Source organism: Octopus bimaculoides, chromosome 7, assembly GCF_046866305.1.
Source record: "Octopus bimaculoides isolate indiv1 chromosome 7, ASM4686630v1, whole genome shotgun sequence".
Classification (NCBI taxonomy): Eukaryota; Metazoa; Mollusca; class Cephalopoda; order Octopoda; family Octopodidae; genus Octopus; species Octopus bimaculoides.
In genome coordinates this window covers 63143998-63170684 of record NC_142934.1, presented here as the reverse complement: position 1 = coordinate 63170684, position 26687 = coordinate 63143998, and the positions used below count along the sequence as shown (strand labels likewise).

Here is a 26687-nt window from a genome sequence, read left to right as displayed (position 1 = left end):
CAGACTGGAGCCTGGTGTTGCCATCCGGTTTCACCAGTCCTCAGTCAAATCGTCCAACCCATGCTAGCATGGAAAGCGGACGTTAAACGATGATGATGATGATATATATATATATATATATATATATATATACATACATATATATATATACATAAATATATATACACACACACACAGATATATATATACATGTATATATATTTATATAAAGGGCATTATTACAGAAAAATAATAACGCCACACAGTGGACTTCTCAAAATAACCACATTTAGTACCTAATGCGAGGAAAAACAACCAACAGAAGATGACCAACTTTCTTTTAAATAAACTTAAAATACATACATATACACACACACACACGTACATACATATATATATATCTACACATACATACAGGCGTTGGACAAAATAATAGAAACAGCATCATAATTTGAAATATCTATAAAACTGTCAAAAGCTTGTTTATTTTTATGTTTTTTGATTTATTATTAGTGTTGCTTAATATGTTTTGCTAAAATTGCTGTTTCTTTTCAGAAAAAGGTAATTAAAATTCATTAAAATGACAGATCTATCAGACTTTCAAAGAGGTCAAATTGTTGGTGCTTGTATGGCAGGCGCTAGTGTAATGAAAACAGCTGAAATGTTTGGTGTATCAAGAAGTACTGTCTCAAAAGTAATGACAGCCTTTGAGAAAGAGAGAAAAACCTCCTCGTCAAAACAAAACTCCGAAAGAAAACCAAAACTTGCAGATAGGGACTGTTGGACTCTTATGCAAATTGTTAGAAAGGATCACAAAAGTACAGCTCCCCAAATTACTGCAGAACTTAATGACCACCTCGAGAACCTAGTTTCCACAAAAACTGTTCACCGGGAGCTGCACAAAGCCGGATTTCATGTGGTGGGCTGTAATCAGAAAACCACTACTTTCAAAAACAAATGTTACAAAGTGTTTAGAGTGGAGCAAAGACCTACAGAATTGGTCCCTAGAGCAGTGGAAAAATGTTATTTTCTCATACAAGTCATCCTTTACTTTGTTTCCAACCACCAGCCGAGTATACATGTGGAGACAGCCAAAAGAAGCATTTGACCCAGACTGCCTTCTTCCAACTGTTAAAAATGGAAGAGGATCTGTGCCAATCTGGAGGGGGGTGGCTATATCTTGGAAATCTGCCGGCCCAATGGTTTCCCTTCATGGCAGAATTAATAGTCAAGACTATTTAAGCATTTTATTTGATCAAATTCATCCTATGGTTGCTGAACTGTTTCCGGAGAGAAACGCAATCTTTCACCAATTCACACAGTTAAAGTTGTTACTGAATGGCATGAGGAACATTCTAGTGAAATCGAACATCTTATCTGGCCACCACAGTTCCCAGATCTCAATATTATTGAACATTTATAGTGCATTTTAGAAAAACAAGTAAGGATTTGATATCCTTCACCATTGTCACTACAAGAACTGGAGACTGTTTTAGCTGAAGTATGGACAAAACTTCCTTTGGAAACGATTCAAACTTTGTAGGAGTCCATACCTCGCAGAATTCAAGCTGTAATTACTGCCAAAGGCAGTCTTACCCCATATTAAAATAAATTTGTTTGAAATTTTAAGGTTTTTCCATTATTTTGTCCAACCCCTGTATATACATACACACACACACACACACACACATATATATATATATATATATAATGTGCGCACATACATATATATATATACACATACACACATGTATACACACACACACACACACACACATACACAAACATATCATATATGTATATATTTGTTATTATATACATTAAGATATACAGATATTAATCTCAATTATCCCAAAGTCTTTATTCTTTATGTACCAATATCTTCTCAATCATAGTAACACTGTGTTTTTGTTTTTTCTCATTCATTCTCAGTAACCATATTTTTTTTTGGTTTCATACACTCTAATAACTTTGCATAAAGATGTTACTTAATGCATGTTTTATTAAGTTCCGATTCCTAACATCACATGTAATGAACGAAAAAGTAAACTGTTTCACTCCTTCAATTGTGAAAAATCCTCTTTGTTTTAGTTTGCAGATTAATTTCTCATGCAATCCACATGAAAATTCTAAAATGTAGAATAGAATCTATCTCATTCATTTACTTATAGAGCAAGTGCAGTGTATCTAAGCAGAAAGTAAATTGAATCATATATCCAAATTGTTTAGACAGGTATGTAGATGAAATTTTTTCAAACTGCATAGATGAAACAGCTCTGAAACAGGCTTCGGTGTTACAATGTTATATAAACCACAGAGTATGAGTCCGAAAGGTGTCTAGGTTTTGACACTAAGTTCATTTGGTGCTTGTGATATGACAAATGCATTTAATTGTGTTTTAAAGTTGGCTAACAGTAGGAAAACTGCCATGGAATCCATTTCTGCTTAAAAGTTGATTTCTAGTGTCCTTTGCATGCACAGACTTTTGTGCACACACACACATGTATGTACAACTATACATACACATTTACATGCACACACACATGCATACATATGTACATAGATACATAATACATACATTCATAAATACATACCTGTATATGTATTTTTGGAAAATTACATTCTTGTAGTACATGAGAGACTGTATTGGTATAATAGTTTTAGGTGATGAGCTAATACCAACTTAATATTCCATACCTTTCTAATTTAAGAAGCTGAACTTAGCACTGCAAGCAAATGAAACTCTTGACAACAGTTTCGATCAGAGCTCAACCTTAATTTAAACATCACCAACAGCTCATTTCACTTATTCCAATAGAGACATATTTCAAACTTATTATGAGGCTCACATGTAAAGTCCTAGTGCCCCATATATTGTACACACCTGTTCTAAACCTTCCTTTTTGTAATAGGTATATGATAAAAGTAACTTTGTTTACCAGATTTCTTTTTTATTTTCACCTCGGAATAAAAAAGAAATAGGCAGTCAGGTTTCAAAAAAGTCTATATATCTTTTTAAAGAATATTTAAAAATATCAATGATTCTGATAATAAATAATGGTATTATTTTATTACACTCAAAACTAATATTATAGTCAAGATGGTATTCTGTAGTGAAGGAAATTTTATGTGCTAGCACAATTAATTTTACTTTTCTTGCTTGTTAATTAGCTTCATGTCAATTCTTATTGAGTAGACTGATAATCTAAGAAATCACAGCTGTAACAATTTCGTGTTTGCATAATAGTGTGTCTATGACTATGTTTTGTGATACGTATTTCCTTATTTCAGATGATAGTGTGGAATTTAAGGGTGATTTGGTTGCTATTTCTAGCAGTTAAACTACTATAGCAGGTTGTGTAAGTTATACTACATCTGTCTTCTTTTGTCTTTTACTTGTTTCAGTCACTAGACTAGAGCACCACCTCGAAAGGTTTTAGTTGGACAAATTGACCCCCAGTACTTATTTTTTTTAGAACCTGGTACTTATGCTATCAGTCCCTTTTTTACGAAACTGGTAAGTTATGGGGAAGTAAACAAACCAACTCTGGTTGTCAAACACACACACGACAGGCTACTTTTAGTGTCCATCATCCAAATCCACTCATGAAGCTTTAGTTGGCCTGGGGTTACAATAGAAGTTACTTGCCCAAGGTGCCATGCAGTGGACTGGACCCAGAGCCATGTGGCTAGGAAGCAAATTTCTTACTACACTGCCTACACCTAACACAAGCTATCACTTAAAAATTATATCTATATTGTAAAAAAATTCTGAAGTTTGCTTTATTTTCAACATCAGCTTATCTACATAGACCAACATTATCATGTTTGTCATTGTTTTAACATTCACTTTTAATGCTTGTACGGTTTGGCTGGTGTTCATTGGGGCAGATTTTCTACAATCAGATGTTGCCAACCTTCACCTATTTCCAAATAAGGTAATATTTTCCCCATGGAAAATATGTTTCCACGAATGATGAAAAACAAAATGACACTGCTTGCATGAGGGTGATAATCATTTATAACTACTGTGTGATGTCAAGACAATACACACACGAATACATGATAAACTATTTTCAGTTTCTATCTTCCATGACTACTCACAGGTGGAGGCATGTGACTTAGTGGTAAGAGTGTTGAACTCATGATTGTGAGATTGTGGTTTCGATTTCTGGCTTTGATTATAGTTTTGATTTCTGAGTGATGCGTTTGTGTTCCTGAGCAAAACACTTCATTTCACATTGCTCTAGCTCACTCAGCTAGCAAAAATGAGTAATCCTCAATGGACCGGCATCCTGTTCAGGTGGAGAATTTATATGCCATGAAACTGGGAAACTGGCCCTTTACTTAACCTTATGTCTACTCACAAGGCTTCAGTCAGCTCAGAGCTATGTAGAAGATGCCTGGTTCAGGAGTCACACAGTGGAATTGAACTCAATACTATGTGGTTGGTAAGTGAATTCAACCATTCGGCTATGCCTGTGCTTCCATGTTATTGTCTATTTCATAATTCACAGATGAATGAAAAGCAAAGCTAGCTATGACCAACTCCAAGCTCACAATACAGATGCACCAAAGTAGATATTGTAGTATTTAGCATTATTCTCTATAGTTCTGCATTGAAACCTGACTAGTGGTAACTTTGTTTAGTTTTGCAATTCTTTGCCTGTCCTGGTATCACATGTGATACACAAGACATATTTCTCTGGTGCATGGTTTGGCTGGTGTTCATTGAGGCAGATTTTCTACAGTCAGATGTTGCCAACCTTCACCTATTTCCAAATAAGGTAATATTTTCCCCATGGAAAATATGTTTCTATGAATGATGAAAAACAAAATGACACTGCTTGCATGAGGGTGATATTCATTTATAACTAATGTGCGATGTCAAGACAAAACACACAGAGTAACTTAAGACCAATGAAAAGAAAGCTTTATATGATACAGAACATATGAAACAAGATCTAACTAAAAGGTTAATAAAAATAAGTGCTGGTATTATATTAAGTCAGTTTAGTTGACACTACTTCACCTTCCTCACAATAACTGGTTCCTATGTGTAGTTATTTCACTTACATTAATACTGCTTTTCAGAAACATCATGCCCTTCAAAAGCTCTATTTCTTACCCATATATGAAGTTGATTAAAGATACTTATGATAATGAAATTTCAAGTGACTTATACTATCACAGTAATCTGAAGTTAACACTGGTCATAATTTCAACAAGATTTATCAGCTTATAAAATTAGTTAATTAACAGTTATTAACTCAATCAGAAATCAACAATAATCAATGAAGAGCTTCTTGCCATTCAATATTTATTATGTGATTTCAATATCACACTTTCTTCACTTTGATGTAATTTTATGGAAGTCATTATGGTTTTGCTGTTGTCTAATGTTAACATTTCTCTTTGACTTTTTCATTTCATAATTAGGAATTCTTAAAGCTGAAATATTAAAAAAAAAACGTAATTTTCTCTACAATCTGTATCAGTTAAGTAGCTTTCTTCAATTTCCATCCTTATAGCTATATAACAATACTGTAAAGCAACAACGATTTCTTTCTAGACTTGAATCTCTACAAATCTATTCATCAAATTATTTATTATATCTCTTCTCTCAAGGAACAAAATCCTGTATATTGAAAAATATAAATTGCAAAGGAGAAATCAATAAAATGTTTAACCACTACATGGAGAGGCATGTTATGATTGGTATTGTTGTGTCTTTTGCTGATGATACAGTACACCGTTATAACCATTTATGTGTCAGAAAAATAAGTAAAAGGAGAGAGAGAGAGAGAGAGAGAGAGAGAGAAAGAGAGAGAGAGAGAGAGAAAGAGAGAGAGAGAGAGAGAAAGAGAGAGAGAGAGAGAGAGTAAAAGAGATAATGTCTTCTTGGTAGGCTGTTGAAATAACTGGTACTAACAAATTAACTTTTGTTTCATTAGTGCTGTAGCATTACTGAAACCAGGGGCCATTAGATCTGGTTGGGTGATATTTTTTGCCAATAACATCTATTCACTCTCATAAGAATTTCATTTGCTTTAAGACCAAGTAGGGTAAAAAGCCAGGGTAGCTTGAAGATATTTCAAATGAGACATGTCAACCATTACAAACATCAAAGTTTAATTGTTTAGTACTGAAAATAATACTAAGTGACCAATATGATATTTAAATCATGAAATGATAACAACAAAATATATTTTTGGGACAATATTTTGTCAGTATAATAGGCTGTTTTGAATAAATTACTTTAGCTGATTTTGTGACAGCTAAAAGTTGATTGGTTTGAATGGTAGACTGTCAAAGTGCCAAGACCAAATCTGTTAACATATGAAGAGGAGGGAATTTCTAAATTGATAAAGTGAAATAAAAAAAAAAAAAAACAAATGAAGAAAAATTTATTTACCTTGAGGTGAGTTGCCATATTTTTCTGCGACAAATTTCAAATCTGCATGTAAATCAATTTCTGTTTCGATTGTACTTGACTGTGAATTTGCAAAATGAATGAACACCTACAATAAAATAACATGAAAATCACATCAAGTTTAATTAGAAGATGAAATTATGTAAATATATAATTTCTTTCACTCAGTAAAAGTATGTATTGTAGCACTTTTGAAGTATCACTGAAATAAAGAATTAAAGATACCAGATATGAGCTTGGAGGACAAAAACTAAATAAATAAAAAAATTAAAAAAAAAAGACAGTGTAAAATCATAGACTTTGCTATACCATATATAGTAGAGTGGATACCAAAGAAATTTAGGAAATTAAGAAATATCAAGACCAAGCCAGAGAGATGAAGAGCTTGCAAGATAGAAATGGGACAATTATTCCTGTGGTGCACTTGGCACAACACTCAAAAACTTACCTAAGAAATTGAAGAAAATTGGAATTGAGATATGTACTGTTACTCTGTAGAAAAGTGCCACCCTGTAATCTGCAAGAATCCTAAGAAAGATTCCTGAGCTATGGGGAGGTTTGTTGTCACCAAACCTCAAAATTGCATTTTTTGCTCATAAAATTCACATGTAATATTTTGAATAATAATAATAATATAATAATAATAATAATTTTCCTGCATAGAAAATACCCTAACCGTCTGTCCAAGCCAGATATTGATCAAAATCTAACACACCAATGGCTACAAGGGACAGGTCTAAAAGGGGAAACAGAAAGGTTTGTTATTGCAGTGCAAGATCAGAGCTTACCTACCAGAAACTACGATGTAAATGTCCTTAAAGATGGATCTGACCTCTCATGCAAAATTTGCGAAAAATTCAAAGAAACAATTGATCATGTTGTTTCTAGCTGCCCAGTCCTCGCTGAAAAGGAGTACTGCATAAGACATGACAGAGACTAGGGCAGTACATACACTGGAATGCTTGTAAATACTAACAAATGAAATCCCATGATAAGTGGTACAGGCACCATCGAGAGGATGTAGTAAACGGCGAGGGCATCACCATCCTTTGGAACTTCCCAATACAGACAAAAAAAATTGATTCCAATCGACCAGACATTGCGATCAAAGACTACAACAGAAGAACTTGTCTGTTAATAGATATGTCTGTCCCACAAGATCAAAATGTCTCAAGAAAAGAATATGAAAAGTTTTGTCACTATAAAGATCTTCAAATTGAAATAACAAAAATGTGGAAGCTTAGTACTATGATAACACCAGTAGTAATTGGTGCATTGGGAATGATAAAGAAGGGAGCTGAGAAGTATATTAAGCAACTCCTTGGTAACTTCAATCTTCATGAAGTACAAAAGATAACCTTGATGTGTACAGCCAATATACTACGGAAAGCAATCTCCATCTAAAATGGAATAAATGTGGTGATAATTTTAGCATGCATAGCAAAACAAAAGTGCTCTTGCTACTCTTGGCCTCTGGAGGATGCCCAGTACTAAGGCAGCTGAAATAAAGTTATAATGAAAAGAAACCATAAATGATGATGATGATGATGATGATGATGATGATGATGATGATAATAATAATATTTTAAAGGATTGACCTAATTCTTCATAAAGCTAAAATGTTCGGCAAGTTCTGTTGAACTACTGTTATTGTACCTGACATCATATTGCACCTCAACCGGGGCTACCAGATGGTCTGAAAGACCAATTCTATGACACCTTCTTGCAAACTACCTCGTCGACGAGTGACAGGGACCTTATCTTTGTGGCTGGAGACTTCAACGGTCATGTCGGACGTCGTGCTGGAGGCTTCCATGGCATACATGGAGGCTATGGCTTCGGTTCCCGCAACGAGGAGGGAACCAGACTGCTGGAGTTCTGTGATGCAACCGATCTTATGGTCTGCAATACCAACTTCAGGAAACCTGCCAGTCACCTAGTCACCTACCGCTCTGGCAGACACTCTAGCCAAATCGACTACATCCTCGCCAGAAATAGGGAAAGAGGGCGGCTTATAAATGCCAAAACCTACCCTGGCGAAGAATGTACCCCACAACATAGATTAGTAGTTAGCGACTTTGGGATCAAGGCAAAATGGGTGCCCAGAATTAGACAGGCTTGGAGGAGAAGGGTGTGGAAGCTTAAAGACCCTGCAAACGGACAGAGACTTAGAGACAAGTTACTTGAAGCATTTAACGAAATAGAAGGGGATATAGCATCATACAACGTGGAAGACAATTGGAGATTTCTGCGGGACAACCTGTTGAAAGCCACCGACCAGATTTGTGGGTGGTGTAAAGTCCCCTTCCGACCCAGAGTAACGTGGTGGTGGAACAAGGAGGTAGACAGGGCTATTAGACAAAAGAAACAGGCTTGGAAGGACTGGAAGAACGGTGGTAGCAGGGAATTGTACCAATGTGCCAGAAGGGAGGCTAGGTGACAGGTTTATTTAGCCAGAGGGGAAGCAGATAAGGAAAGATTTGCCAATGTTCTGCGCCGTGAGGACCAAAGACTCGAGGTATTTCGTGTTGCAAGACAGTGTAGGAGAGAGAATAGTGATGTTGTAGGAGAGAAATGTGTTCGCATGGATGATGGTACGCTTGCATTAAATGAGGATGCAAAGAAAGAGGTCTGGAGATGCCACTACGATAGATTGCTTAATAAAGAGAATGAATGGGAGAAAGAGAGCCTGCTGTATGTCGACCCAATAGAGGGACCAGCTATCCGAGTTGATAGTACCAGGGTAGATAAAGCAATTAAGAGTATGAAGACCGGGAAAGCCCCCGGCCCATCAGGAATCACTGCAGAGATGCTCAAAATATCTGGCAGTGTTGGCTATAGCCTAGTCACCCGTATTATGAACCAGGTGATACACGAAGGAGTCATACCCAATGACTGGTGTAGCAGCATCATAGTCAACTGCTACAAAGGTAAAGGTGACGCTTTAGATACAAATAATTACAGAGGCATCAAGCTGTTAGATCAGGTTATGAAAGTTACAGAGAGGGTCATAGCCCAACTAATTAGGGAGTGAATCAATTTAGATGAGATGCAGTTTGAGTTCGTGCCAGGTAAAAGCACTACTGATGCCTTATTTCTAGTGAGACAGTTGCAGGAGAAATACCTAGCTAAGGATAAACCTCTGTACCTGGCTTTCGTTGACATGGAGAAAGCCTTTGACAGGGTCCCCCGATCCCTTATCTGGTGGTCAATGAGGAAACTTGGGATAGAAGAATGGTTAGTGAGAGCTGTGCGAGCCATGTACAGAGATGCTGCCAGTAAGGTGAGGGTTGGAAATGAGTAAAGCAATGAATTCCGGGTAGAGGTAGGGGTCCACCAAGGTTCCGTCTTCAGCCCCCTCTTATTTACCATAGTCCTCCAGGCAATCACAGAGGAGTTCAAGACAGGTTGCCCCTGGGAGCTCCTCTATGCTGATGACCTTGCCCTAATTGCGGAGTCACTATCAGAACTAGAGGAGAAGTTTCAGGTGTGGAAGCAAGGTCTAGAATTGAAGGGCCTTAGAGTCAACCTAGCTAAAACCAAAATCCTAATAAGTAGGAAGGTAGATAAAACACAAACCCCTTCAGGTAGATGGCCCTGCTCAGTATGTAGAAAAGGAGTAGGTAGTAACTCTATAAGATGTACCCGGTGCAAGCTATGGACACATAAGAGGTGCAGCAACATCAAAGGCAGGTTAACTAGCAAGTTAGTTTTTGTTTGTGGCAGATGTTCAGGTGCAATAAAGACTGCAAACAAACAGGAAACAACTTCTATCTCATTCCAGGGTGAAAAACTAGAGGTAGTCGATAGCTTCCGCTATCTGGGCGACCAAGTTAGTAGTGGGGGTGGGTGCGCTGAAAGTGTAGCTGCTAGAATAAGAATAGCCTGGGCAAAGTTTAGAGAGCTCTTACCCCTGCTGGCGACAAAGGGACTCTCACTCAGAGTAAAAGGCAGACTGTATGACGCATGTGTACGAACAACCATGCTACATGGCAGTGAAACATGGGCTGTAACTGCTGAGGACATACGTAAGCTCGCAAGGAATGAAGCCAGTATGCTCCGTTGGATGTGTAATGTCAATGTGAATACCCGTCAGAGTGTAAGTATCTTGAGAGAAAAGCTGAACATTAGAAGCATCAGTTGTGGCGTGCAAGAGAGACGATTGCGCTGGTATGGACATGTGGTGAGAATGGAGGAGGATAGCTGCGTGAAAAAGTGCCACACCCTAACAGTTGAGGGAACCAGTGGAAGAGGTAGGCCCAGGAAGACCTGGGCTGAGGTGGTGAGGCAAGACCTTCGTACATTGGGCCTCACCGAGGCGATGACTACTGACCGAGACCTTTGGAAATGTGCTGTGCGTGAGAAGACCCGGCAAGCCAAGTAAGATCGTTGCCAGTGCCCCTGGACTGGTTCTTGTGCGGGTGGCACATGAGATGCACCATTTTGAGCGTGGCCGTTGCCAGTACCGCCTGACTGGCTCCTGTAGGATTTTCGAGCGAGATCGTTGCCAGTGACCCTGGACTGGCTTGTGCGGGTGGCACATAAAAGACACCATTTTGAGCGTGGCCGTTTTCGTGCGGGTGACACGTAAAAGCACCCACTACACTCTCTGAGTGGTTGGCGTTAGGAAGGGCATCCAGCTGTAGAAACTCTGCCAAATCAGACTGGAGCCTGGTGTTGCCATCCGGTTTCACCGATCCTCAGTCAAATCGTCCAACCCATGCTAGCATGGAAAGCGGACGTTAAACGATGATGATGATGATGATGATCATATCTTTGCCCATTGAATCTTTTGTTTAATTGTTCTGTTGTACAACCAACATAAATAAAGTTGTGTTTGGTGCATTCTGCTGCATACACCAAATGGGAATCTCTACATGTCCCACCTTCCATGTAAATCATAACATTTCTGTTATGACCCCTGATGGAATTGACTTGACTCATGTTGCAGAATGAATAGGGCTTACCTCTTTTGCAGCTGTTTTTCAAAGTACAGCATGCAGAAACTCTAGTGTTAGTTTTCTTGGAGTCAGAAGTAGAAGTTAATAGCTGTCTTATATTTTAATTCCATCTAAAGGCTACAATAGATGGCTGAGAAAAAATTTGTTTGAAACAAAGATATTTTTCCACAACATGCTAGTAACTTTCATGTAACACTTGAAATGCCAGCAAAATTTCAGTGCCAGTTAACCACTAAAGGTTAACATATTGTACTTTGTCACATATTGTACCTTGTTTGCTAAAATTATGCATGAAAGGTTGACTTCCTTTGCTAATCTTAGTTATGTCATTTGCAATTTCCTTTAATTATGATTCACCATAACTGTGTTTGACAAAATGGTGTACAAAAGTATTTTTATGTTTCCAGTCATCCCCGATATCAGTACAAACCTGTTTTATCTTCAAAAGTTGAGATTTCAGATTTGACTGAATTATATGATGTGATATCATTCAACCAATAAAATATCTTTAACAATCACATTGCACTCTTTGTAATGTATTATTATTATAATAATAATAATAATAATAATAATAATAATACGTTATAAAAATAGTACGTTATAAAAATAAAAATAGTACGTTATAAAAATAAAACTACTGAATAGTACGTTATAAAAATAAAACTACTGAATAATAATAGTAATAATAATAATAATAATAATAATAAGGAGGAAGAGGTAAGCTGGTAGAATCATTAGCATGCTGGACAAAAACCGTAGCAGTATTTTGTCTGTTCAAATTCTGTCAAGGTCAGCTTTGCCTTTCATCCTTTTAGGGCCAATGAAATATGTATCAGTTAAATGTAATTGACTGGGATCAATATAATTGATTGGCCCTTTTCCCCACAAATTTCAGAAGCATTAGCACATCAGGTAAAATGCTTAGTGGCATTTCTTCTGGCTGTAAATTCTGAGTTCAAATGGAGATAAAGTCAACTTTACTTTTTATCCTTTCAGTTGAGCACTGGGGTTAATGTAATTAAGTAAACCACCCCCAAAATTACTGGCCCTATGCCTACAATAGAATTGATTATTATTATTATTATTATTATTATAATAACTATAATAAGGTGGTGAGCTTTCAGACTCATTAGCATGCTGAGCAAAATGCTTAACAACATTTCGTCCATCTTCACATTTCGAGTTCAAATTCTGCTGAGGTCGACTTTGTCTTTCATCCTTTCGGGGTTGATAAAATAAGTACCAGTTGAACACTGAAATTGGTGGCCTTGTGCCAAAATTTGAAATCAATATTATTACTATTTCTATTACTATTATTATTAAAGAAGAAAAACCCAACAACAGGGAGAATAATGCCAACAATAACAACAACCACTTCTACCACATGTTTAGTTTTGATTGAGTAGGAGTACAGCATGAAGATTGTGGAACAAATAATTTATTCAAGCAATATTTCCTATCATGATCATCTGATTTAAAGACAGTAGGGGTATTTATTGGGCAAAAATTTGGTTGTTATACCGAGCAATTTGAATAACTACAACAGTAACTGGCTTATATAATTGGCTATAACAATATAAATAATGCATAATGCCTTCATACACACGAATCTCCATATAGCAGTATGATGTATGAAAACGAAAGTTTTCAACTTGAACAAAGTTGTGCTTCTTGATAGAGAGAACAACTCAAAGTATAAATGAAGAATATTATTTTGAAATCTTTCTACGTTGCGAAAATGGTAGATATAAATCAATAGATAAATCTTTAGTTCCATTAAAAGATAAAAGAACAGGCACTTTTGACAGTTTTCTCAATATAGCATGAGATGATTAAAGTGTAATCAGAAGAGATTGTGTGTAGTTTTTTAAACAGCATTTGTATGTGTGTGTGTATATGTGCAGTCTTTTTGTTGTTTTCTTCGAAAGAGTGAGAATGTTCAAGCCACAGTTAAATATAGCTGGACATAAGTATTTCAAACTACAATCCTTTTGAATGTAACTAGTGTATGTTATTGTTGTAGCTGCAGAATGGTAAAATGGTTAAGAGTTTGCTTCACAACCTTGAGATCCTTGGTTCAATCCTAATGTAATTGTCATCTTAACTACACAGTTATATCTTCAGCTACACACACACACATTTTATCATGATCATTATCAATATTGTTAAATTTCTATTTTCCATGTTAGTATGGAGTGCATAGTTTGACAGGAGGGAATGAGCCAGAGGACTATGCCAAGCTCCAATCAATGTCTGGATGTCCTCCTTAATGCCAACCACTTCACAGAATGTACTAAAAAAAGTAATGGTGAAGTTTCCTCCTCGAGTCATACTGACATGTAAGGGCTGGTTTTCATGGTGTACAAATTCCTCACCTGGATGGGATGCTGGTCTGTCGCAGGATTGCTCATTTTTGCCAGCTGAGTGGACTGGAGTTATGTGAAATGGAGTGTTTTGCTCAAGAACATAATATATACTTCATACAGACACACATTTTTCAATGCCATCAAATCAAAATTAAATGAAAACCATACTGGAATAAAAAAAAAAAACATTGTTTGGAATTGAAACTAATCAGGAATTCATCCAAGTATATAGATGCTGATAATGTGTCAAAGGCACACAGCATAGCAATTACTGCAGCAAGGTGTTAATGAAAATGTTAAATTATTTTTAATTATTAGTTTCTTTGTTTTGTTTAAAAATACAAACACGTAGTGTTGAGCAGCAATAAATTTAATTTACATGGGTGCGTGTATATATAATGTTAGTATATAATTTGTGTGTATGTGCGTGTGTGTGTGTGTGTGTGTTAAGGTGGAGAGCTGGCAGAATTGTTAGCACATTGAGCAAAATGCTTAGTGGTATTTCAATTTGTTTTTACATTCTGAGTTCAAATTCTGCCAAGGTCAACTTTGCTTTTCATCCTTTAGGGTTCAATAAAATAAGTAGCAGCTGAGTACTTGGGCTGATGTAATCAAATTACCCTGTCCCCCAAACTCGCTGGCATTGTGCCAAAATTTGAAACTAATATAATATGTGTTTGTTGATATGTGTGTGGGCATGTGGTAACCCTTAAGCATTCAGATTACACAGTCAAATGTATGGCTTATTTATTTACATTGTTTTAAATTAATCGCACATTATCTTGTGGCTTAAGAATTTGATGGTGTAATTGTTTATTTTTAGGTTAAGTGTAAGAATTTAGATCTGGCCAGTTTGAACATAAAAATGGCAGAATATTTTGACTGATCATGGCCAGTTTAAATGCAAGTGTGTGTATATACACACATGTGCAAGTGTGTGTATATACACACACACACACATTAACCCTCACAAATATATACATAATCTGCACATATATTCGCACAATCATATAGATCAGTCTCAATCAACTCGTGATGCCAATCATAAAAAAAAAATGCATACACCCACATGCATGCACAGTGCATTTCCTCTGTTATCCTAGCATATATCAGTGATACCCTGGTTCACATGAACACACTGCTCTGATGCAGATCACTTCACAGCTCTCAGCCTCATGACACAAAAGTGAACATTCTCTAATCAGTATTCCCTCTATACTATTTACACTTGGCATCTCAATTCCCACCTAATCTCTTGTTATTACTCTTAAACACATTTTTTTTTTTCACTCCTTCAAACTCCTGGTCACTTAGTTCTAATTGCCATGACACTACTACGCACTACTACCATGTTAAGTGCTTCATTAGCCTCTAGTATCATATTCAGTTTTTCCCATGAGAAAATTTACCTGTGAAAGACTGTCATCCTATATAAAGAGAAATGTGTCCCTCATTAACATCCTATCAACACAGAGTTTGCACTATTTACAGAACTGATGAATTGCTCACAGCAGATTATCTCTTTGAAATACCCAGCTCTCTTATCTTTTATGTTCTCCCTTTAGGCATCCCTTTGTACTGTTTGGAAGTTTCTATTAACAGGAAAATATTTTCACTTCCATAGCTTCCTTCTATTTTTAATTTTATTCCAAACCTTTCTCATTTTCCAGCTAAATTCCCCAGCCCTAAGTTTATGTTGAAGAGTACATTTTCGATCCTGAACTGATTCAGTGATTACAGTGTGCTAAGGAAAATTAAAAATAACATAATGAGCTTACTGAAGGAAACTAAAAGAATTATCTAAAAGTAAAATGGAGTTCAGTATTTCTTTTATATCTTAGCCAAATTTCAGTTTCAGTTAACTTTCCTGAGATTTCTTTTTTAGTTGTCTTTTTTTTTTTACTTTATCCCTTTCTGCATTTTGATGTATAAACAGCTCAAGGCCAACCAATGCCTTGTGAGTGAATTTGATAGATGAAAAATATGCGGAAACCAGTCATGTGTATATGTCTTTGTTGCAGTATTTGTTCCTACCTTTCAACTGCTTGACAAACAGTGTTGGTTTGCTTATATCCCTATAATTTTGTAGTTCAGCAAAAGAGCCTGATAAGTACCAGACTTGTAAAAAAAATATCAAGTACTGGGGTCTATTTGTTTGACTAAAAACCTTTTAATGCAGTTTCCCAGTAGGGTTGCATTCCAATGATTGAAACAAGCAAACGATAAAAGATCTATAACAGAAAAAGAAACAAAACAAACTATCACATTATTATTTCTAGCATAATATGATAAAAACTTCAAACATTTATTTTTAATTAAAAATATCTAATTCCAAGCTGGCTGCATAAATAAGGTAACTTATTTATCAGATACTAAGAAGTTTTTTTTTTTTAGACAAAGATGAGTAATAAAATTTACCTGATCAAGTGTTGTCTGTGTAACTGAGTATTCTTCAATATTCATTTGAGATTTCATATTCTCCATTATGCAAAATATCTTTGATAAAGAGACTTCTTTAATACCCAATTGATAACTAATCATGTTGTAATGTTTTTCTTTGCAGACTGCATGTGGGAAATGCTCTGTTATGTATTTCATCACAGGTTGAAGATCAGGATGCTGGCCATGTAGTCTTACAGCTAGCAAATAGCCATCACCAAATCTAGTTTTAAAAATAAAGGTAAAATCATTACAAAATGCATACAAAATCATTACAAAATATGAGTGATATTATATATCATCATCATCATTATTTTTGACATCCATTGTCCATGCTGGAATGAGTCGGATGGTTTGACCAGAGTTAGCAAGCAGAGAAGCTGCACCAGTCTGATTTGGCATGGTTTCTATGGCTCGATGCCCTTCCTAATGCCAACCAATTTACAGAGTGTGCTGGGTGTTTTACATGGCACCACACACACACACACACGTAGTTATAGCAAACAAGAATAAAACAAATGTACATTTCATGGGCTGTAACTGCTGAGGACATACGTAAGCTCGCAAGGAATGAAGCCAGTATGCTCCGTTGGATGTGTAATGTCAGTGTGAATACCCATCAGAGTGTAAGTATCTCGAGAGAAAAGCTGAACATTAGAAGCATCAGTTGTGGCGTGCAAGAGAGACGATTGCGCTGGTATGGACATGTGGTGAGAATGGATGAGGATAGCTACGTGAAAAAGTGCCACACCCTAACAGTTGAGGGAACCCGTGGAAGAGGTAGGCCCAGGAAGACCTGGGCTGAGGTGGTGAGGCAAGACCTTCGTACATTGGGCCTCACCGAGGCGATGACTACTGACCGAGACCTTTGGAAATGTGCTGTGCGTGAGAAGACCCGGCAAGCCAAGTAAGATCGTTGCCAGTGCCCCTGGACTGGTTCTTGTGCGGGTGGCACATGAGATGCACCATTTTGAGCATGGCCATTGCCAGTACCGCCTGACTGGCTCCCGTAGGATTTTCGAGCGAGATCGTTGCCAGTGCCCCTGGACTGGCTTGTGCGGGTGGCACATAAAAGACACCATTTCGAGCGTGGCCGTTTTTGTGCGGGTGACACGTAAAAGCACCCACTACACTCTCTGAGTGGTTGGCGTTAGGAAGGGCATCCAGCTGTAGAAACTCTGCCAAATCAGACTGGAGCCTGGTGTTGCCATCCGGTTTCACCAGTCCTCAGTCAAATCGTCCAACCCATGCTAGCATGGAAAGCGGACGTTAAACGATGATGATGATGATGATGATGATTTCAGGGCATCAATACATGTTTCAATGTTTCAGTCTATACACACACAGACACACACACACATGTACATCTACCTATATATATATATATTTTTATATATGATGTTGACCACTAACGTGGACATTTAATGTGCTAGAAATAGAAGCACATTAAATGTCCACGTTAGTGGTCAACGTCATATATAAAAATGTACTTTAATCCCCTGAGATTGCAGATACTGTTTCTGAATCTCTTTGATTCTTTAAATGTGCTAGCTTCCTGGCAATTAATTGATATTAATTAATATATGATTTTTTGCCATTTTTTAAATAATATATATATATATATAAATTTATATATGTGTATGTGTGTGAAAACTTGTTTAAACAGTTCATGACAAAGTTAATTAAATTAGTTAAGTAATTTAAGTAGTTAAGCAGTTTAGTAGGTAAAGTGATTAAAAAAAGCTGAGATTAACACAAAGAAACTAGTTGAGAAAACATGATAATCAGGGCTGGTTAACTAAGACATTGCCAAAAGGCAAAACCATTAGTGTGTCAGACTACCAGCAAAGATGTGCTTGGTTCATATTCCATCACTTGGGCTGTGCAGTATCAATTTTCAAAGCATTCTACTCTTTCTGTGCAAGAAGAAGAAACTAAATGGGTACCAGTGATACAGTTTAGCAATTTAAGCAGTGCAAGCCCTGTACCTCTTAATGAGCTACAGGGCTTATACTGTTTGTAGTGTTGAGATGAATGTAATTAGCATGGAGAGAAGATATTGATTCTACCAGACTAACAATATCTGGGCACATAAACACAAGGTGTTGTCTCAAATATCCAATGATTTATGGCACTCATTACCATTGATCCAGGATAGAAAAAGATAATGCAAATACATTTGTTTAACGTAATGGTTATTCTTAAAATGATTCCCTGATGAAGCTGATGCCTATTTTATATCTTTCACTAATTTTAAGCCATGACTTGTTTGGTGAGAGAGAAATAACGCATGTTAACAAAGAAATTTTAGATAGATAAAATTGTGTTTAGTGTATGCACTGCTCTCTCACTCAATAATAATAATAATAAATGCCCGGATGCAGTACCAGGCAGTGGCTCTCATGGCTTCTGATCTTAATTGATTGGAAGTGTTATCATGTACATTGTTTTGTCTTGGTATAAAAGATGGGCTACAGCAAATATTCTGCTTAATACCACAGATTTGCTTGTCAGTTGTTTGACCATAACCAGTTGAGCATGTCCCTTGGTGGCTGACGATATGTGCATCTCTGATCATGAGCAGAAGTAGTGGGGGAGCATCATAGCCATGTGTTGAGAGGAATTCTTTGGGGCTTGAATAATTCACCTTTGGGAACATGGGTGTTTTGCTCAACATCCTTAAACAAACCTTATTCAGGGACCTTTTGAGCGGGATGGGCTACTCGACTTGTAGAAAATTCTAACTGGACCCCACCTGCGAGGTCATGCACTGTTTATCTTGATTTGAGATCACCAGGTCGTGCACATATGGTTGTGATGCATGTGCCTGGTATACCCTTATCAGACGGGTAGTCATGATGGGTATATTGGGCTTCGTATATTTTACCCCAGTGTCACTTTGATGGCATGCACAATAATAATAATAATAAAAAGTAAGTGAATGTAGCATGCTGGCACAGAAAGAATACAAGAAAAGACATGATAACCTAGAGAGAGTAATCCACTGGGAGTTATGTAGAAAGCTAGGATTTGAACATACTGATAAGTGATATGAACATGAACCTAGTAAAGTACTAGAAAGTAAGAAATATAAAATGTTGTGGGACTTTAACATTCAAACTGACAGAGTAATAGAAAGCCTGATTTACTCGTAGTAAATAAAGAGAATAGAAAGAGCCAGATAATTGACTTTACAGTCGCAAATGATGAAAAAATCAATATGAAAGGTATAGAAAAAATAGTAAAGAATCAGGACCTAGCCATTCAGTTATAGGGATTATGGAAAGTGTGGGTAAAATGTATTCCAGTAGTTATAGGTGCATTGGGAAATATTCCTAAAGATCTGAACAGATGAATAGAGGAAATAGGCATAAAACCCAGTTTAGTACAGCTCTAGAAAACTTTGTTATTAGGGACAACTAGGATACTTAGGAGTGTTCTTGGCATCTAGGGTTACTTGTTGTAGCCTGATGTTAGGATTTTTTCTTTTCCAACAGTCTAATCTGTTGTGAGTATAGTAATAATAATAATAATCCTTTCTACTATAGACACAAGGCCTGAAATTTTGGGAAGAGGGATAGCCGATTAGATCAGCTCCAATGCTCAGCTGCTACTTATTTTATCAATCTTGAAAGGATGAAAGGCAAACTTGACCTCAGCAGAATTTGAACTCAAAAACATAAAGGCTGATGTAATGCCACTGAGCATTTTGTCAGATGTGCCAACTGGCAGCCATATACTACTACTACTACTACTACCACCACCACCACCACCACCACCAACAACAACAACAACAACAGCAAAAACAACAATGATAATAATAAATAACAAGGCCAGCAATTTTGAGGGAAGAAGGAATAGATGATACCATTAACCCTGAAAAAGTTGTCCTCAACACAATTTGAACTCAGAATGACAAATTCCACAAAACATCTTTTTACAAAACTCTAACAATCCTTACAGCTTGTAAACAATGCTCAAGTGCATCACAACTTGTCAGAAAAGGATGAAAAAGAGAGCAGAAAGCAGCAATAAGTCAAGTAAAGAGCCACAGCATTTATAACCACAGTGCTTAGAACCAGTGTTCTGAAATTTATTCTGTAGGAAAATTGAATGTTTTTTGCATGCTTGTTTTCATTATTTTAATGTTTTACTGGTTTTAAGCTTTGGACTGAAGCTAAGCCAGAGCACCAACTTCAATGAAATAGTTATTACATCAAACTGTGGTTGACTAATAGTTATTTTATCAACCTCAGAAGAATAAGAATAATTGAGTTAATATTGGTATGATGCCACAACTTTGGAGAAGATTGATACAGCTGATTGAAGCAGCTCAAGTACATGATTCAGCATGTATTTTATTGACAACTGAGGAATAAAACGTAGTTTATCTGGTGCTCCACATTCCTACCACTCTACTTAATAACATCAAATGTAATGTTTTATAGCATCATACATGGTCCGTTTTAAATAAGCTATCTTGTTTCACAGAATGGATACAAACAGCTTTGTTAATGTACATAAGAGAGTTAATTATATTGATAGAGACATGCATTGCAAGATGAGTGTTGTTTGTTGAGTGTAAAATGCTATAAAATTTGTTGTAATATATATATTCAGGAGAGAAGTAAACCAATAAAGTTCAAAACAGTGTAGTCTTTAGCATTCAAAAAAACTACATCTGCTAATATTATGAGGCATAACAAAAGGTGTATGGTTAGGTTATATATTCAGATCTTACAACTGTTCTACTATTATTGCATTGAATACCTCTACCCTCTGAACAAGGCACCTAAACTATGCAACTATGCTTGCTTCAATTTGCTTGACCAACTTAAAAAAAAAAAAAAATTAAATGGAAATCAAATATTCCATGTGCTTGCTGCTTACATGGAATAGCTTTACCTCCCCATGGTACCAATTTACAGCTTTTCTAAATCTGACAGAGTCATGCCAATGCTGAATTTTAGTGTAACTTTTAACTTTCTACAGTTTGGCTCCTTTTCAATTCAGTAAAATTTGGGATATTGCTAAATAACCTAATGAAATTCAAATCTGAATAATTTGGTATGCTAGGGAAGCCACCGTATCAAACTGATATTTCTCTGTAATTAGTAATTACAAAGAAATTTAAAACAACTTCAATAAAACATGTATTGATATTGTGAAAAATTCATGATGAAAAATTCAAAATATAGTCATTACTTTTGTAGAGATGGAAATTTCATTTCAAGATGTTTGTATTTCGAAATTTCAGATGGATGAAAGAGATATTTCCAGAGCATAAGATAATGCTTTAAATTTGAATTGAAACAGAGTGAATAATAAAAGTTACATTTTTTTTTATTGAGTTTCACATTTAATTCAAATTCAATTTGACTTTTCAAAAATACCTTTCAATTGATTTTTTTTTTTGCATTATATATATTTTTATTTATTTTTTAATTTGCAATTTCCACAAAATAAATAACTCTGAAAAACAAGACAAAATTCAATAAAATTCTGTTGTTATTTTAAAAATAATTATCAAAAAAAAGAAAAAAAAAAGAAATTACCTATTTTTTAAATGTTGTACACTTCCAAGGCACTGGAACCTACCATTTACCATTATAGCAATTTTTCCACATAGAGCTTCACACTCTTCCATACTGAAGTAGAATTTATGAATTTGTCATTAATAAAAAACAAAAACAAAAAATTTTAATAAGAATATATGAAAAATATTTAAAACAGGGAGAAATTCAAGTTTGTCAAATTATCGATAAGCAAAAAAAAAAAAAACAAACAAAAAAAACAAACAAACTGTAATCAGCTCATCTTTAACCCATATAATACAAAATTTTAACAAAATATTTTATTAACAGAGATAAAAGCTAGCAAGTAATCTAACATGCAAAAGTTATACACTAACTTTATCCCAATCATTTGGGTGTTATGTTTGTTCAACTAATTGCACAACATTATACTTCAAATAAAATGAAGGTGAAAATTCAGACAGCCATTGAGAAAATAATTCAATCCATTAGCATTTCCCATAGTGAGATAGTGTACAGGAAGAATGTATTCAATGAAAAATTCATACAAATCTAAACATTTGCTGTTCTGGATTTACACAAATGCTTTTATTCCACCAAAAATCTGTTTGCTTTTAAATCTTTCTAATATCCTTCACTATCTCTATCTAAACTCAGCACTTAATCAGTTAGGAATATTGTTATTCTTTAGAATTGCACTTCTTTGAAATCCATTACTTAGCCATGTGTTGCAACAAATCCCTAATCTCCATCTCTTGAAATGTTCCTTTTTTCTTTTAGTGAATCAATTAAAATAATTGAATAAACAAAGTGAACCAAAAATATTGATCTCTGGGATCGCCATGGGATCACACATTTACAGGGTGGAGGTGTGGTGCAATTGTTTCGAGTGAAAACTGTACATGGCTAGTTCAGTGTAGAAGTATGCACTCAGGATTTTCCCGATGCTCTACTATCATTGCTAGCTCATCACCACCTTTAATATTAACAATGACACAAGAAAACATCCTATGGATGCTTTAATGCAAATAGTTAGCCTCTTCCTCCTCCTCTTCCTTCTCCTTGTTTAATGTCTGTTTTCCCCACTGGCATGGTTAGACAGTTCAACTGAAACTGGCGAACCAGAGGACTGCATCAAGCTCCAACACTACTGTGCACTGCTACAAAGGAAATAATGCTAATCTCTTTTCTTCCTATTACAGTTATAACTTCAGTTGATTAAAAAATTATATTTGGCTCACTACATTACTATTGGTACACTGCATTTAATATCAATATTTAATTTGGTAAATATACTAAGCACATAAATATTCCATTTTCAGCATATGCAAAGATAATACAGTTAAATTCTCAAATTACTTTTCACAATTCTTCATAGTTTATTTCATTTTACATACATTGATTGTGATAACCTGGTTTGGAATTAATTTAAAGACATTTTTTTTCTTAATCTTTCTCTTAATAGTGAATATTGTTGGAGCAATTATTTTTATAGCTAAATGTCCTTCCTTGTCATTAAGTACTAATGAAAACTGAAGCTAGAAGCATAGCATAATGGTTATATAGGAATATAGGACCATTTAGTCAATAGTCTGACTTGTAGCAGTGCTTCAAATAGCAAAGCTTCATTGTATCATAAACCTTACAGTTAGTATTGTTATACTTGGGGTGGGTCATTTTTTTTTTACCATCCCCAGTTATAACAATATTTGTTTCAACACACGTTTTCACATCAATAATCTTGCTAAACAAATACATAAAGTAACTTACATATAGTAATTTGATTTAAATTTCAATTTCCATAATTATTTCCTCCTCCCTGCTTTCCCCAACTTCTGTGCGCTCTCTCCTCTCTCCCCCCACTTCTGTCATTCTTAAATCTCTTGAACCGATTGGAACCTGTCAAACTATCCAACCCTTGCCAGCATGAAACATGACTGATGATGATGATGATGGATTGTAATGATAATTTAAACTTTTCTAAACATTTATGGGTTATATAAAACAATATTCTACTGCTATGGATACCTGCAGACATCTTAAGAAAATTTGCAATAGCCTCAGTGGTTCAGTACTGAAACAGTTCAATGTTCTCAAATATTCTTCACAGTTAATAATTTTAACCCCATTCTGAGTTCAAATTCTGCTAAAGTCAGCTTTGTCTTTCCTCACAGGTTAATAAATTAAGCATCAACTGGTGCTAGTTCAATTATTGATGTTACTCTACAACAACATTTGTGATGCTGCACCAATATAAAACAGCAATATTCAAATTGTTACCCACTTTCATGCTTACATCAATAGGTACAACATTACTGTGTTGTTAAGAAGTTTATTTGCTAAGCACATAGTTTCAGGTTCAGTCCTATTGCATGGCACCTTGGATAACTGTCTTCTACAATACCCCCAGGCCAACCAATGGATTTGATAGACTGAAATTGAATGAATTTTTTTGTATATGCATGTATGTGTGAGAGCGAATATGTATGCCTCCTTATCTTGACAACATGGGGTAGTTATGAACAAGTGTTACTGACATACAGAGTCCTTTATTTCTTGCTTTCAGTGAAAACATGTTTGGCCATGAGGAAATACTCCCTTGCTTAGAAACAGATGAGGGTTGACAACAATAAGAGCAAAAGGCATCTGCTGAATAAAATCTGTCCCAACAAATTCTGCCAGACCCATGCAAGCCTAGAAAAAAGGATGTTAAAATGAAGATAACAATCATGATGATGATGATGACTCATATGACATTAATGAAAGAATAATAAATACCTGTGTGACGTTAAAATTATAGATCGTCCACTTTTTACTAGACTGTTGATGCAATTCCACAAATATCTCCGGGCTTTAGGGTCCATTCCAGAAGTTGGTTCATCCTTCAAATAATTAACATGGTCAGTTTATTTTAGAATTTTCTTTTCCAACATTAAACATTTTTTTTTATTTAATACAAATGTTTATATAACTTTTCCTCAAACTTTAAAACAACCCTTATTTTTCATTTTTATAAACTGAATGACATTACTCAATTAAGCAGAAGAATAATAAATTCATTAATCAAAATGAAAATGCTCCATGAGTTTGAATGAGTCATTAGTCCTTTATGAAGACTTTGTCACTAATTCTCCTCCTCCTCCTCCTCCAGTGTTTTAAATCTGGGTTTTGTCTCCATTTACGGGAGTGGCTGGATCTGCCTCAATACCATAGCAACTGAGGTAGGCAGGTGCAGCTCACCCCAACCTTTGGGCTGGTTGGTGCTCATTCTCCTTTGCTATCAAGAGGCTTTTTTGGAGCTGGATTTTCTATGGGGAGCATGCCCTTGCTTACCCCCAACCCCAGTTTCTAAACATGAGTGGTCTTGAGACCAAGGCCTCTACTACAATTTTAAAAAAATGTGGTGGAAAACTAGCTCAGGAAGGCAGGGACGCTACACCCTGAGACTCCTTTTGGAGCCCCCTACCTACTAATAACAATGACAATACAATCGGTCTTCTACTCTAAGCTACTATCACCAAAAATCACAGGTAAAAGAATTAAGCATGTTACTGAAATGACTCAAACAAACCTGACACTCCATTAATTAAAACTCCATCGCCAATCTATGCTATTCCTTTACTTTATAAATTAATTTCTATTAATTTAATAATCACTAAGGTGGTACCAGCAGGCAGAATTGTTATTTCGCCAGGCAAAATGCTTAGTGGCATTTTGTCTGTCTTTACATTCTGAGTTTAAATTCTGCCAGGATTGACTTTGCCTTTCATCCTTTTGGAGATGATAAAATAAATACCAGTTGAGTACTGGGGGCGATGTAATTGACTTTCCCCTCTCCAAAATTGCTAGCCTTATGCCAAAATTTGAAACCATTAATTTAGTAATCACTGTTTCACTGTATTGATCAGACAATCAGATGTACACCGCTAGTCACAATGTGTTTCCCTGCATTGTTATACCTTTCACATGAGACCACCCTGCTGGCTAGGTGAGCAGGCCAACGTCTGCTCTGAACAGAAAGCTAGCCTGTCATGGTGTTACCCATTAACAACTGAGCAAACTGGAGCAATCTGAAATGAAGTGTTCTGCTCAAGAACACAAAGCACAGCCAATCTAGAAACTGAAACCATGATAATGTAATCATAAATGTAACAACTTTTGTTCAAAATAGTTCTGCCATATAAATAGTGTTATTGCAGTTCGTGTTAACTAGGTCAAGTTAATCTTTCTCAGATTTACAGCAAAGTAGAAGCTAATCAGACATTGATCCAACCTACAGGTTTTCAAATCAAGTATACCACACTTCAATCTCCCCTGAAACCATGCTACATATGCATTCATGTTGTTGTTTTTTTATTGTGTAGGGTGTAGAGTAAGCTATAGATGATTATAAATAAAATTTTATTTTTAGTTAATAGATATTGTTAGTCTTTTTAATGAAAAAAAGCAGAGTCTGAGAAAATTAGTCCACATTGGCAAATGATATTTAACAATGTTCATACGGGGAGACTGCTACCCTAAACATTTCAGACTGTTTCTCGCACTTGGCTGGAAAATTCAGTACTCATATCTTCTCACAGCATACACACTTGAAATTTACAAAGAACTCCTTGTTAATAGTCTGTCAAGCTATTGTAATGACTCACACTAGAACATGCAAATATCTAATTTTACTTTACAGAGACCAGCAAACCTATAATAGTTGCGAAAAAAGTTAGAAATGAAAATGTTTTTGAATTAATAGGTAACTGTAGTTGATCTATTCTACTTTACAATATAACAGTCCACTATTCAATACAACAGCTCACTATATAATGCAATAGCTCACTATTTTATATAATGGAAAAACATACACACACACACACACTCAGAAATACAATTCAACTATTGATCTATATTGTTAAACTCTATCTTCACAAATTAAACATTAAGCTACCTACCACTCCAGCTATTTTTACACATCCACGTTATCTTC

General features: G+C 35.7%; 1 protein-coding gene across 2 annotated transcripts in view; it reads right to left on the bottom strand.

Annotated features, from left to right (window-relative positions):
* Nucleotides 1–26687, bottom strand: part of LOC106884520 (phospholipid-transporting ATPase ABCA1) — a 287667-nt gene that overhangs the window by 34113 nt on the left and 226867 nt on the right. For both annotated transcript variants that reach the window (XM_052969717.2, XM_089355446.1), the window contains exons 44-47: nt 24491–24594; nt 21734–21826; nt 16158–16401; nt 6395–6500 (exon numbers count right to left, since the gene is read on the bottom strand). In XM_052969717.2, the coding sequence (XP_052825677.1) occupies nt 6395–6500; nt 16158–16401; nt 21734–21826; nt 24491–24594 (547 nt within the window). The remainder of the gene's footprint in view (nt 1–6394; nt 6501–16157; nt 16402–21733; nt 21827–24490; nt 24595–26687) is intronic.